At 38.4% G+C, this 15,178-nt stretch overlaps 3 protein-coding genes across 5 annotated transcripts; 1 reads left to right on the top strand and 2 right to left on the bottom strand.

The window, feature by feature from the left end:
- Positions 1 to 650: 650 nt before the first annotated feature.
- Positions 651 to 2,634, bottom strand: c5ar1 (complement C5a receptor 1). The gene is made up of 2 exons (XM_026297587.1): positions 2,592 to 2,634; positions 651 to 2,350 (listed from the first exon to the last, which is right to left on the bottom strand). Exon 2 carries the CDS (start codon positions 2,336 to 2,338, stop codon positions 1,292 to 1,294), a length of 1,047 nt encoding a protein of 348 aa, XP_026153372.1. The 5' UTR covers positions 2,339 to 2,350; positions 2,592 to 2,634; the 3' UTR covers positions 651 to 1,291.
- A 1,254-nt stretch (positions 2,635 to 3,888) lies between these two features.
- lbhl (LBH regulator of WNT signaling pathway, like) lies at positions 3,889 to 9,965 on the bottom strand. 3 transcript variants are annotated; one of them, XM_026297599.1, is made up of 4 exons: positions 9,416 to 9,965; positions 5,192 to 5,267; positions 4,554 to 4,869; positions 3,889 to 4,137 (listed from the first exon to the last, which is right to left on the bottom strand). In XM_026297599.1, the coding sequence occupies exons 2-4, from the start codon at positions 5,252 to 5,254 to the stop codon at positions 4,067 to 4,069; spliced, it is 450 nt and encodes a 149-aa protein (XP_026153384.1). In that variant the 5' UTR covers positions 5,255 to 5,267; positions 9,416 to 9,965; the 3' UTR covers positions 3,889 to 4,066. The 3 variants fall into 3 exon arrangements, with proteins under 3 accessions (XP_026153384.1, XP_026153401.1, XP_026153393.1); XM_026297616.1 differs by having other exon boundaries at positions 4,554 to 4,848; XM_026297608.1 differs by lacking the exon at positions 9,416 to 9,965 and adding an exon at positions 8,556 to 8,583 and having other exon boundaries at positions 4,554 to 4,848.
- Positions 9,966 to 12,484: 2,519 nt separating this feature from the next.
- Positions 12,485 to 15,162, top strand: polr2i (RNA polymerase II subunit I). The gene is made up of 6 exons (XM_026312373.1): positions 12,485 to 12,632; positions 12,802 to 12,856; positions 13,108 to 13,181; positions 13,303 to 13,377; positions 14,187 to 14,238; positions 14,543 to 15,162. Exons 1-6 carry the CDS (start codon positions 12,571 to 12,573, stop codon positions 14,603 to 14,605), a joined length of 381 nt encoding a protein of 126 aa, XP_026168158.1. The 5' UTR covers positions 12,485 to 12,570; the 3' UTR covers positions 14,606 to 15,162.
- Positions 15,163 to 15,178: the final 16 nt, after the last annotated feature.

Genomic DNA, 15,178 nt, shown 5'->3' with positions numbered 1-15,178 from the left:
TACGACTGAGATAAAGCTACTGGCTCTATACGAGCAGGTATTTCTGTGTGTGTGTGTGTGTGTGTGACACGTGCCTTATTGTATTGTGAGCCGTGTGAATATGCATGAAACACTTACAACATCAATCACACTGATGTTAGACGCATTTCCCTGTACAATCGCCGTCAGAGGAAGTGATTGCGTGTTTTCCAAAAACACGGGTGACCTACTCTTAACGTGGTCCCTGAACGCCTCCGGTTAGACACACGGAGCACCGGGCCGTCAGGTGTGCACGGTGTTGGCAAGGTTTGTTTGTTTATCGCCACATGGCCTGTAATATTTGGAAATACTGATCAATCAAAGCCTGTTGGTGAGTAACAAACAACCACGTCCACAGTCTTTTCCTCTGAATCATCAATCTGACACATGAATCCACTAATATTCAGGCTGAATTATCACTGTAACCCGCTTCCCTGCTCACAGTTTGGTGCAGTCGCTGACTCAAACACGGGTTTTACAGTCTGATCTGTTAAAAGGGAGCGAGGAAGTTGTCAAAGTAAAAGACACAAAGCTGAGGAGAAAGAGGAGAGAGTGACAGTTTTCCGTTCATTTGGACTGATTAGAAAACTCATTGACCAGTTTTACTTTAAATATAAACAAGAGAGTTTGTATAATATCAGAAAAGATAAACTTTATTAATATCCAAAGGGAAAACTCAAATGATATACTAATAAATAACGTGTCTGTGGTTAAATAATATGGTAAGATAGTGGATGTTGTTCAAAAGACCCGATTGGATGTGACTTATATTGAACCTGTCCAGCTGCAGTTCACAGCTGCTAACCACTGCACCACTAAAGTGCACTGACCTACATTTCTGTTAAAAACAGACCTTGAAATACTGAAAACCAGAAGTGATGAGATTTTTGTTGCATGTAAGATGAACGTCCGCAGGAAATGTTGTAGATTTTTCTTTCTGTCTTCTGGCTTAGCTGAATGTAGAAAATGCTGGAGGTTCAGTTAGACCAAGTCATTTACTTTTACACTTTCAGAACTCAACTTTGGGATGATGCATCTAGACAGGCTCTGTTAACTCAGATTTCTAACACAACAATGTCACACAGTTAATTGTAAAAAGATCATTTATGTTAAAAACCAAGTGCTTGGTGTAGCTCAGTGCAACCACACTTCTTATTTCTAATAAATGTGATTCTGATTTCTAGTAAAAAAGTAAAAATCACAGCTTCAGGACAACTGTTAGACTGATGCGAGGATATCGTATCTGCCCAGTATATACACAGTCAGGACACTGTTAAATTTTAGTCATCTCCTTTCCATTGCTTGTGCTCTTGGTGTCATTATTTGTGATGCTGACTTTGGCCATAGGGTCCTCGCTGATGAAGTTGAGCATGTTGCGCAGGGAGCGGTTCATACTGTCTTTGAAGCCTCGGCCCAGACACACATAGAGCAGCGGGTTGAGGCAACTGTTGAAATACGCCATGCAGAGCGTTAAAACATGTGCCAGGTAAACTTTGGGGCTGTGGTCGGACTTTCGGGGGGTAATCAAGATCAGAAAGTCCACAATGTGAAGCGGGAGCCAGCACAAGAAGAAGCTCAGTACCACAGCAATGATCACCCTCAGTGTTCGCTTGGAACGTGTCCGAGCACGTGACATTCCTCTCTGTGTTCTCCGGTACACCACCAAGTGACACGCTACGATAACCAGGAAAGGGAGGAAAAATCCCACCAGGAAGCGGAAAGAGGTAATCAGCCAGGCACTGAGCACAGTGTGCACGGTCACACACTCACGCTTGTATTCACCTGCTTGGATCTCCTGTGTGTAGATAAACTGGGGGATGCTACCTATCACGGCCAGGCACCAGACACCGATGCAACCGAAGGCAGCCTGTTTGGGTCGCCTGTTGTTCTGGCACCAGATGGGTTTGCAAACCAGCAGGCAGCGATCCACGCTGATCAAAACCAGCTGCAGCACACTGCAGTACATCACCAGGTAGAACAGGCCTTTGACCAGTGTGCAGGCCAGCGGACCAAAGTGCCAGTGGTCATCATGGGCTAAAGGGACCATGAGGAGAGGCATGGAGAGGCAGCACAGAAGATCAGCCAGAGCAAGATTGAGGAACCAAATGGATGTGACAGAGCAGCGCATGCAGAACCCCGTCACCCACACCACCACAGCATTTCCAGGGACGCCCAGTAGGACCACAATGCTGTATGAGACCAGAGCCACTATTTGCATTGGTTGAATCTTAGGTTTCAGAGGGTCAAAAATATCAGTGTAATTGTAGTCCAGGTCACCAAGATCACTGATGTTAAAAGCAGAGTAGTCTGTGAAATCCATGGTTGGTTAAATCTGTAGATAGAAAAATTGCCAAAAGTATAGCATTAACGTTATAATCTCATCAACATTATAATTAGATGAGTATTATGGATTTATTTGATGTGAGACAGATGTTCTATGTAAAACTAATTAAACAGTTGCTGTAATAATAACCCAACACTGTCATGCAAAAATAAATGAAATAAAACTAAAGAAATATATAACATGTAGTTACTAAAGAGTAGAATATGATTTAGATAATATTACAACTTACCGTCTCAGGGACCTGTTGATATGTCATCTACAACGCAAGCAGGAAGTTATGCAGCTGTTCTGCTTTTAAGTGTCTTTTATACCACACCACCCCTTACACACACAAACACTTGCACAAGATTCCTATCACTGCTTCCACTTGTCTATATATGGTTCAGATTTGGTTTTCCAAGGGAAAGAAGTGTATTTAAGTATTTAACAGATAAATGGACACAACATAGCTGAAATCTTAAGTCTGCTGTATTAAAAACATATCTAATTCACCCTTATGCCTTCAGGCAGCATTAACATTTATACAGGAGACCTATGTGTATTTCTAAAGTATAGTTAAGGTGTAGAAAATACACTTCATATTTTTATATAAGTACTACGTAAATTGTATTTTGTGCTTCCTTTGCATTTATATACTAGTTGACAAATATGCCTCAATTTTTCTGCTGCTGTTTCCTGCTGATGTGCTTACTGCTGCTGTTTGTCCGCCTTGAGTGAATTAAGCTGATCTTATCGTATCATGAACCTGTTGTAAGAACTTGGTTCCTTTCTGGCTCACTTTGCATAATTTTATAGTTTGGAGAATTATTGAAGATATTGAAGAATTTTTTTTTTTTTTTACTGGTGTAGAAGAGAAAGATTTATTAGATATTTCCTATAAATAAAATAAAAGGTGATACAGAAAAAAGTCACTTTAAATGGGACAAAACACTTTATTGTCAAATTCACTGGATTCATTTTACAGAAACATAATAGATTTTTCTTATATACAAGTTTATTCATAAATCAGCCTACACACAAAATTAGATTATTATTAACAAGTACAATTCTGAGTGGCTTCTACGTATGTTATGAAAAGCAACTCAAGCTGACATTTCTTTTTGGTTGAATATTAGCACACTGAATGTTTAGTCCAAAAAGTAACATCAGCCTGCATTTGTCATTCACATAATGCCTAACAAGACTCCTAATATGTGCTATGGCTTCCTCACTGAGAAATTTAAATAAAATAGTGCAAGTTCTAAATGTGAGCAAATAAATCCCCTTTTAAAAAAAGAAACAGTAAAAATTCAAGAGAACAGCCAACACATTTTATAGTATTTTAATAACTACTGTACATACTGAGTTTATAACCAGATATATGTTCTCAAAATGATTATATATATATATATATATATATATATAACAAGCAAAACTTGTATCAACAACAGAGTTTAGTTTTAGAAAAAAAACAAAACATGAGCTAAGGAAGATTTACTGGCATTGCAAGATGTCTTTTAACACTATGATATCACGGAGCCCTTAAAAATGAGGAAATAAGGGGAATGAAAGTTACCCAATCAGCAAGACTCTCTTAACAAGCTGACTCTCTGTATCTGCTTCAGAATCCCAGTTGCTATGTTTGAACACATTTATTGACATACTTGATGTCAAGATGTCCTCCCATTGTGTCATCTGCTGCAATGCAGAATTGTCAGGGCCAAGTCAGTTGAGGGCTGGAGCGCTGCTCGGGGGAAGAGTAGGTGTGTCATCTCTAAATGCATCTGACTGAAGGTCTGCAGAGAAAAAAAAAAGTGCAAAGTGTTTGTTGTGTTATGTTTTCGAACATTTCACATCTACTTTTAAGCACGTACTGTGTATCACATTCCAAAGTTAAAGCTAAATAAATAAAATTAGCATTCTGTTTTTTTCCTCAATCTTAGTAAATGTAAAATAAATAAATACATATACATATAGATATATATATTTGTTTTTTTGGTTTTTTTTTTTAACCTAATGACAACATAGAAATGCCTGCAGAGTCCCAGAGAATATTAGATTTAGAAACTCTTTGTGGTTATTAGTCTACTTTATATGTTTTCGCTACTCAAACATAATTTCCCCAGGTAACCTAAGAATATGAGCATATTCTACTAAACACATCCATGTAGAGAATTCTAAAACTATTTTCCTGTAATAAGTAACAGCTCACCAATAAGTGTAAAACCTTGCTGCTGGTTTAGTATCACCGATGTCTCCTCTTCCACTTCTTCTTCTCCCCAGTCTGCAATGTTGGCTGGGGGGATGCACTGCTCTAAAAACAGGTCCTCCTCATCTTCCTCCATGTCCATGTCCTCTGGAGGCCAACGCAGCTCTCCACTCTCCACCTCGCTCACCTCCGTCGGCTCCACGACGATGGAGGGTAGACGCTCCTTCTCGTGATTGTGGTCCAGACTGTTTAAGAAGGTCTTTGGGCCCAAGACAACTTCAACAGGGTCAGGGAAGATCTGGGAGAAATGGGTCAAGAGCTGACACACTCTCACACTGAAATAAGGTCAGTTTACAACAAAATACTTCCAAATAGATTGTGAGAAAACCATGCAAATCTGTCTTAGTAGTTTTTAAAATAGATGTCTTTTGACAGCTTTCATACTGAGTAGTAATCCTATAGATTGCTCTCTCTCTCTCTCTCTCTCTCTCTCTCACACACACACACACCTATCTACTCAACATGTGCACACAAGCGTGTTGTGAAACCTGTTTTTTGTTATTGTCTTGTGTGATAAATATAAAACAGATTAATGGTTATTTGCGGTGGTCTCAGTATCACAGTATGATCATGGATCATACCTGGAATGGCAATTTTTGTTCCTGCCTTGGCAAATCTTCACAGTCTGGGTTTTGACCACTCATCTCCTCCGTTCCCCTGCAAATGAAACAAGGACATAAGGAGACTAGAGCAGAAACTACAAACACACACAGTGAAGAATTAAGTGTCGGCTGAATGAGAACTATAGCAGGATCCTTTTCTCTTTGCATGTTTGAAGCCTGTCTCTTAAAAAATTAAAAAATCCTATAACAATTTGTTTTATTGGCATCTACTTAGCAACTCTACAGAGATTAAGTTTTGAATTAAAAACATTAATAAATACTGTCACATAGAATCTTTCTTGATACTTCAGACAGGCTGAGATTTGCCAACCCTTTTATTGACCAATGCAGATATTAAAAGACCCATTAAAATCAATTTAGGTCCATCAATCAAATCAATTAAAAAACACATAAACTATTTGTATTCAATGAATAAGCAAATCGTTTGTCTGCTGATTGTGTTCTTCATTTATATTTAGTTGTGTGAGTAAAAAAGGTTACTGTCGTTTGGAATAATAATCTCATTACACTAATTGTAGCACTCTACAATCACATGGCTTTCTGCTTCGTTACAAAACCACTAATGTCCAATTACATGTGCGTCTTTGGATGTGAAATAAATGATAGTCACATCTACGGTAATAAAACAAATGACAGGAATCTGATGTGACTGCCGTGTGCTTGGATGTTGTACAGGAACCTGACTTGTTACTTGGCCTTGTTATTCACACGCTCACATTTGTCTGACTTGTCCACAGCGCTGAGGCCCTCAGTCTGAGATTCATCTGCACTAGGTGAAATCTCTTTATCCGGTTTTCTATGAAATAACATCAGTGCCCTCTTATCCTCCAACACCAGACCTGAATGTCAGTAGCACCACAGTATCTAAAGCCCCTGCCGTTTGATTGGACAGAGATTTTCCATCTTACATCCCATTGGCCAAAGCTGGGCTGACGATCTGAATTACATCACGGGACTTTGTGCGAGTGTGTGAGTCTTCTAACACACACTCTGAAACGCACACTCTAGATCAGAGCAGAGGTCAAGGGTTTGATACCAGAATGGATTATGTCCTCTGATGTGCACATTTTATTTTTTGACAGAACAAATGTGCTGTTTTGTCTCTGTCAGCTCTTGCAAAGAGCTGTGAGCCTTAGTAGCTGAAGCCTTTGAAATCTCTGTCATCTCTCAGCAACAGTTTGCAGGACAAGCCTTCACCTGTACAGCATGCTCTCTATGATCATGATCACTGTGGAAAAACACCAGCATCACATATGTTTTTACAAAAAACCATGATCCTGTGAACTTCATCAGACCTGTGTGCTGGGCCAACAGTGCGTCTGCAAAGTAATCACCTGTTTCAAATACATGCATGAGCCTGTTTCCAGCATCAGTCTGTTGTATGGTCTCCAGAGAAGCTGCCCACAGGATTAAGAAAGACTTAGGATCTGTCTGGATCCCCTTTTTATCCCTGTCTCCTCCCCCCTCTCTTTTTCCTGCTGTGTTCTATCCATAAGTACCAATGATGGTTTGTTGTTGTTCAGTGGTTCTTGTTTGATTTATTTTTTATGTTGAGTGTCTATAATTTTATAATTATCTATCTATCTATCTATCTATCTATCTATCTATCTATCTATCTATCTATCTATCTATCTATCTATCTATCTGTCTATCTATCTATCTATCTATCTATCTATCTATCTATCTATCTATCTATCTATCTATCTATCTATCTATCTATCATCTATCTATCTATCTATCTATCTATCTATCTATCTGTCTGTCTATCTGTCTGTCTGTCTGTCTGTCTGTCTGTCTGTCTGTCTGTCTGTCTGTCTGTCTGTCTGTCTGTCTGTCCGTCCGTCCGTCCGTCCATCCGTCTATCTATCTAATGACATAGTTTGTTAAGTCTTGCTTGCACACTTTAATTAAATTTCAGTTTAAAGACAGATTTTATCCTTAGTCTCTCTATTTTTAGACAGTGGACGTTTAGACCGGTACTTTTTGGTATTTGGTAACAGTGAAAGCAGTCACAGATTACGCAAATCTAAAACTATTTTGAAAGTGCTTGTGAATTCTTCCTGCCCATGCAGTGTTCAGATATTTTGGTAGAGAACAGAATTGATTTAGTGCCACAAACAGGTCAGATTTTTAATATGTCCAGTACTTTGGCTATGATATTGGGCAAAACTGACATTCTCAACAGACTCAACTTTAAACAACATAATCACTAACCACTATCATCATCACAGGGCTGAGTGGGAATGACTAAACGAAATGTCATGCATATATGTGAAATGTAGAAGCTCAGCACTTGTTGACTCATGCCTCAGATGAACCTAAAGCAGTCATCAGGGTGATACCAACACACTAAGGTGGTGACCATCACACTTGCTCAACATTAGCATATTTACCACGTTAGCACAGAGCAACACCTCACTAAACAAGACTAGATTATAGATTAGGTTAAAAACTTTATTTTATTTATATGCTAGTGCACATAGGCCCTCTGTAACTCAATTCAATGTCTGATCTGAGTAGCCAGTTTGAAAAGCATTTAGTAAACTCTAATTTAAATAGCCTAGTTAGTAGTAAAGAAGTGATGTTCATTAAAAGTGTGAATTTCAAAAAATTGCACCCACTCCCCTTTTTCTTTCTCACTGTTCACTGTCTCTCAGATCAAACTGCTCTTACAATTGATTAATTTTAACTTAACTAGTTTTTAACTAGTTTTTAAGTTTTTTTTTTTATTTTAACTAGTTAATTTTAGCTTGATTTTTTTTAGCTTTTTTCGTTTAGGCTGATTGAATTTGACAGATTTTAGACTCAGTGTTTCTAACCAACGTCTGTATTCATTGTATAATCAAACAAATGAGGAAACTCTAAGCCAGTTTGCACATCCGTCAAAACCAGGACGCCCTGTTCTCTTCTAAATAGGATCAGCTCTGGGAGGATGGTATCATTTTTGACCCACTTGTAAACATGTACAGCCAAACAATTCAATTTCTGATATAATGCTGCTGACAACTGTGTCACACTAAGCTTCTTTGTGTGCCACCTGGAATGGAAACTTTCAGCAGCTATTATGATGAAGAAGCTTAACCTCCATGTAATCCCTCTCATATACACATCCACTAAACACCTGCACATTTAAGCAGTCAATAATCAGTCTTTGCACATTGTACTATATTTAGCATGGCAACAAAATCTGTAAAAATACACCATAATAAAAATACGCTATAGTAAAATAATTTATTACAAGATGTATTAAAAAGGCTGGCATGAACTGCTTATTGTAATTCAGTGGAACCATGTCAAAAGCCTCATGAGTATATTTACAAACTTCATTGCATCAGCCTCTTCTATCACTCTTCTGTCTGTGGGCAAAACAGAAATCCACATTTTCAAAATGACTGAAAAGATAAAAGTTAATATCTAAATTCAGATAGTCTAAGATAGTCTTACCAGGAAGAGTAAACTGACAGTTAATGAGTCCCCACACTAAGAGATTTTAAATATATGATAATGAACTAAATACAGAACCTTTTCCTAGAAACTATTTGGTTATCATGCTCTCGATTCTAGTCTTTTTTTTGTTTTGTTTTTTTTGTATTTCTAACTTCCCTATTCATTCAGAAACAAATGTGAGATAAATGGGCCACAATCTGAAAATATGTGTTTCTTTTAGTTTCCTTCCACCATGATCTCATGGCACGGTGTCAGAAATAATTCACCATATGGTATGATGGTTCCCTGTTTCACAGCTGTGTTTACATTTTCACTTCTACATACATATAACCAGGATGACCTCCAGAGAATTCAAACCCCTAGTCAAACTTTAAAACAGTGCCTGAGCAGTTTAATTTGTTGACCTCTGCTAATTAATTATCTCTAGTCTCTAATTCCTACACACACACAGGCCTAATGTTTCTGACATAAGTTAGTAACAACACTGGCTGTAGATGTATGTCCATGCTGTCTTGCTCCTCAGTTGATTCACTTTTTACCTATGAGTTAGCATGTTGCATCTAAAAAAACCTCACACATGAAACACACCCATGAGCACCATGAAAATTGACCCTTTTTACTGTGTACATCTCAATCAGTTAAAGGGCATGTTGATGGCATCAAGAATAAATTGTAGTTCTTTCCTGTATCTAGCAAAAATAGCAAAAATAGACACGAACATCTGCAGCTTCTTACCCCTCAGTTGCAGTCAGGCAGATGTCTTCTCCATCTTGGCACAGCTCCACAGAGGTGAAGCCCGGCTCCTCCACATGTACAGATGACACAACAGGGGGTGCAAGAGGAGGTGAGCCGCTCCCACAGCATTCCCCCTCTGCAGTGCCCTCACAGAGGCTTTTGGCCTCCAGGGCGAAGTCTTTATGGGTGGGAGTCCTAAACCCTTAGGGGTCCCAGAGGAAGATCAGTGTGGCTTCCTGTGGCAGTCAGGACGGCACCTGTGTCACTTGTCCAGATCAAAACTGAGGATGCTAACCTAAAGCTTACATCCCCTGACTCCCATATCCAACTTCCTTTCTCGTGTCTCAGTATGCTTTTCTGTCCTACCCCTGCCACTGCCAGGCTTTGGAGAGGAGTAGGATTAGCGTCTCGTTCGATTACAGAGGCTGCGTGTGTGACGTCAACCGGGCTTGACAGTCCCCTTGATGAGTTGGCACAGTGAGTCGCTGGTGCATCTGAAAAGAAACATATAAAGGACACACAGATGGCACTTGGCCCCACTGTTGACGGATGCTTGATTGTCTCATTGGGAGTATAACTACTTACAAAATGGTCAAAGAGAAGTTCTACATAATGTAATATGAGTTCCTTCCTATCCTCCCCTACCCTGTCACTTTGTCCACCATGTCTGTGCTCTTTCTCTTCCCAACTGTGTGTGGATTTAGATTTGGACGATTCATGGAATTAGCCCAGGGATCAAGAGCTCAGGGTTGGGGAGGGGATATATATATATATATATAAGATAGTCATTAAAATGTGAAGTGAATTAGAAATTACACAAAGTGACTGAGTTTGAATCTGAGTGACAGCAATAACATATTATGCAAACACAGAGAGGAAGAGCTGTCCTGACTGTGCAGAACAGGCTGATGACAGATGTTCCTAACTTTAAGAAGTAAAAATCATTTGTACTTTGTGACCACAATTTTTCAGTTTACACTGTTTACACTGTTCTGCAGAAGCAGAATGCCCTTCATGTTGCATTGCATCCATCACTATCTTCTAGCTTATAACGAAGGGACTACACAATGCTGCAGTGCTCTGTGTATATATATATATATATATATATATATATATATATATATATTATATTATTATCAAGATATGGATGGCAGCTATATACAGCCACTATATATATATATAGTGATCTAGTGATCTAGTGATCTATAATGTTGTACCCTTTAAATTGAAATTGCACATCATGCACTTTATGGCGTGCGTGGTCGTTTATGGTTGTAGACAGTGTGCAGTTTTTACAAAAATTGGAAGAAGGTTGTGTCTTTATATTTCACCAGTCATAGATAACAGAAACCAGTATCAGCAGTGTGGTCAAACCTTCTGAAAAGATCTGACCTAGATTAATTAAACAACTTCCTGCTTGTGTGGCATTTTAACAGGACACAGTCAACAGGCAAGAAGCTCTTTACTTCTGAGTTAGATTTGTTTTATGAAGACCAAAAGTAGCAGCGACTGTAATAAGATTAATAATTGCAAATTATTTTGGAGTTTTTAGTATAACCTTTTTTAGCATTTATTCGAGAAATGCAGCTGAGTTCAGGTTTGTTTTACCTAATATTGAAATGACTTGTGCAAGGACTTGCATAATATTATAGTATTCTGTGTATTGTTTGATGAAATGCATGTGTGGTTAACACTTATGTTAAAACCATTGGCATATTTCACCTCTTTGATTATTATTTTTTAAAATAGCTGCACATCATCAGTTTTAGTCATTGCTTATACAGTAAACAGGACAGCACTTTAAAGATTATTACTGTAAATCTCTTTAGTGTTTGCTGTCCTTTCATAGATCCTGTTGCTTTAAGTTGGAAACAGTGAGACAAACTGTTTACTATAAAAACAGGAGGTCTTTGGATAGGCAGTGCACCCTGCTGGGTGATAAGGCGTTTATGTGACGTGTTTACTGAACAACTTTTTGATATACTTTTGGTTTGGATTATAATTATGTACTGGAACTGTAAGACAGTTAAATTTGATTAAAATTATAAGTGAATGAGACATGCTATAAGGAAGTTATAACCTCTTTGTCCAGTTTGCAATTCATTGTGCAATTTAGTCAGGAAATACAAAAATGTATTTGTGTGTGGCAATTTAATACTTATTTAAGTTTTAAATCTAAATCATTATATTTCATATTGCTTTGGATCTCTTTATTTGAATGTGCCAGTGAAAGAGCGACCCTGGACGACTGCATTTTCATTTATTCGTCAGCTCAGTCTTTTAATTTAATGTTAAAATTCAAGTGGAAATACAAATTGTCAGTCCTGGCATCAAACTGTGTCCCCATCTGGTATGACTCACATGTATTTGCTTCTAACCCCAAGCTAAAATAACCTAACCAATAAAGACACCCTAACATTTTTATGTCAATTCACTGTATAATTATTAGGGTTGTAATGAGAGTTTAAATTAATTACATGGTGAACTGGTTTCAATCTGTGTGCTTATTTAAAAAGTTTTAAGTTTGTTTTAAAGTGTCATGTGTTGTGGGTTGTTTCATTGTTAATAAATGTGCAATGTTTGCAATGTTTGTGCACTGTTGCCTCACAGCAAGAAGGTTCCTGGTCTGAAACCCATCAGGAGCCTTTCTGTGTGGAGTCTGCATGTTCTCCCTGTGCTTGTGTGGGTTTTCTCCAGGTCCTCTGGTTTCCTCCCACAGTCCAAAAACATGTATGTCAGGTTGATTGGTGACTCTAAATTGCCCATAGGAGTGAGTGTGAGTGTGTGAGGTTGTTTGTCTCTATGTGGCCCTGTGATGGACTGGGGACCTGTCCAGGGTGGACCCCTGCCTTTCACCCAAAGAGAGCTGGGATAGGCTCCAGCTGATCCCTGGGACCCTGGTTAGGACTAAGGGGGTACAGATGATGGATGGATGGTAGTTTCACTGAAATGCACTGGGGTTTTCACTTGCCACACACCAATAATACCAACGTTTCTGTCTTCCCGCCACATAGGGGGCGCTGTCTCTGTCATCAGCACATATTCGATAGTACACGCATGCGCGTTTGGGGTAGATGCGATATCCGCTTTAGAAAGTCAGAGAGCATCACATTTTCTGTATTTGTTAAGTTTATCTTTCTTTAAAAGTCTCCCTGATGGATTTAGACGGTGGAAACTACGAGCCGGGGTTTGTTGGGATACGGTTTTGTCAGGAATGGTGAGTCTGTGAGCGGATATATGTGAAATCACTTCGCCTGGCTAACTTACGGTTCGCTACGTGTTCGTGCACGTTAACGTCATTTTGATTTACGTTAGTAACTTTGTCTGTGCTAAAAAAAAAGAAAAAGGAAAGAAACCACATTGCAAACGCTGATTCTTTCTTCCAGTAACAACATGTTATACCCTAAAGAAGACAAAGAGAACCGGGTCCTGCTTTATGCGGTAAGTGTTTTTGTTTTTGTTCCCATTTTTCTCACAGTAACGACAAGTGTTTGGTCTACACAGCTGTGTGCCATCAATCCTCTGCCCTGGAACTATTTGTTTTAGACAAACAGCTTATGGGATGGTTTAGTGTAACACAGGAAGTCAGTGTTTTACTTTTTCCATTGTATAATTTTGCTCAATATGCTGTTTTTATTATCATTATTATTATTATTATTATTATTGCTCTTTGAAATTCCGCCACCCCACAGTGCAGGAATTGTGACTACCAACAAGAGGCAGACAACAGCTGCATCTACGTCAATAAGATCACCCATGAGGTTGAGTAAGTGAAAGAAAGCATGAGTTATTAAGATGTTATTTATTTGAACTGAGCTGTTATATTGTTATGTGATCTGCGTCTTATACAAATCGAAGTCCTCAACCATCTTTGCTCTTTCTTGTAGTGAACTCACACAAATCATTGCTGATGTATCTCAGGATCCAACACTACCAAGGACAGAGGACCACCCCTGTCCCAAGTACGTTTTTCCAGACCAGTCCATTTCATCCATTCTGTCTGGACAGCCCTAATTGTACATTGGTTTTTTAAATGTAGTAATTCTTGTTTTGTTTGTCTGGGGTAAACGCCTATTAGAGCTGAAAACATTTTTGACATCCAAGCACAGAAATCCACCCTCAACAGGCTTAGTTTGTGATTGGCAGAAAGTTGACCCCCAAATTTCTAATTCACAGCAGCACACCTAGCTATAACCTGTCCTGTCTGATGAGTCTAACAATTGCCTGCAGTGTTACACCAATCTTTACTTTGCTTGATGATAAACTGTCTTCATGCAGTGATGGTCTGCTGGGGCAAATGCAAACAAAGTAGACCGATTGAATATAGTTAACAACCACATTTATGTTCATGATTTTACACACAATTCACATTGATTCATAGGGTCATTGCCACAGCTATTAATCATCTCACTACTTGCTGACTTTACACACGTGGTCATGTATTTTTCCATATTTAAATCACTGCCCCTTTGTCATCATTTTGTAGTTCTCTAAATATTTTCTATGTTTCTCTGTTCTCTTTATTTTTAGTTGACTTCTGAAAATTTGGCTTAGTCAGCAAGTTGTGCTCACATAAGTATTACCTTAGTATATCATCACAGTCTGCATATGCCTTACGATATTGATGGATTACAAAGATTCATTGAGTTTTTAACTTCAGGCACTCATACATGTAGAAGCAACTGATTGCAATATGAGACAGTATAACATTGAATAGCTGTTTGTAATTAAGTACTTTCTAACATTGTGTACATGCCATGTGTCTTTCCAGATGTGGTCACAAGGAGGCAGTGTTCTTCCAGTCTCACAGTATGAAGGCTGAGGTAAGGATCACTTGTCAGTAATTACAGTATGGATGACATAAACCTTAGGTGGTTTGTCTATCAATATGCCTAGCAGGCTTCTGTGTTTAGCAGCATGCCAGTTTTGACTCAATTGCAGTAGTATGCATGGGCTACTTCCTTCCAAACACACCTCACATATTGCATTTCTGCAAGACTAGACAATGCAGACACCAAATCTAAACTTCTGTCCATGCACAGCAGTAGATAAAACGTGTGATCAAAAAGTTTAATTGAATTATTAAGGTCAAAAAATGCTAAGCATGAGTTATTATCTTCCTGACAGGATGCAATGAGACTGTATTACGTCTGCACAGCCCCTCACTGTGGACACCGATGGACAGAGTAAGGCTGGTGATGAGGAAGAGGATTAAGCTGCATCTCAAATAGTTCTGGTTTGTTCCATCTTACAAGTCACAAACCCATACAGTCAAACTGATAGCTGTAAATATAATATAATGTGCAGTTTGTTGTCTAATAACAGCACTGCTCATGTTTGCAGGCCCTGAATTGATCTTTGTATGATGATTTAGTGTTCGTCAAACACCATCTCATGAATATAATGTGTTAATAGTTTTGGCAACATGTATTAATACAGTGTCATTTTGTTGTATGAATAATGTTCCACTGAAATGTTTAGTATACATTACCCATTTAGTATACATTTACAAAAACTGCTTTTAGTAGTAGTACTGAGAGTATAATTTGTTTGGTCTTTCCTTCAAATGCTGAATTGCTACTGCCTTGTTCCTACATTTAAGTACCAGTAGGAACCAGTATTTTATTGGTACCTGATTTATATAATTATATTATACTTTGAATTGCAGGGTGGACTATGAATAGTTTTTTTAACACTTGTCATTTACAAATGTGATTTGTTAGAATAAAAGAATGTTTTTTTTCAAATGTCTCTTGAATACTT

Source organism: Mastacembelus armatus, chromosome 13 (genome assembly GCF_900324485.2).
Source record: "Mastacembelus armatus chromosome 13, fMasArm1.2, whole genome shotgun sequence".
NCBI classification, from domain to species: Eukaryota; Metazoa; Chordata; class Actinopteri; order Synbranchiformes; family Mastacembelidae; genus Mastacembelus; species Mastacembelus armatus.
This window is presented reverse-complemented; position numbering and strand designations above follow the sequence as displayed.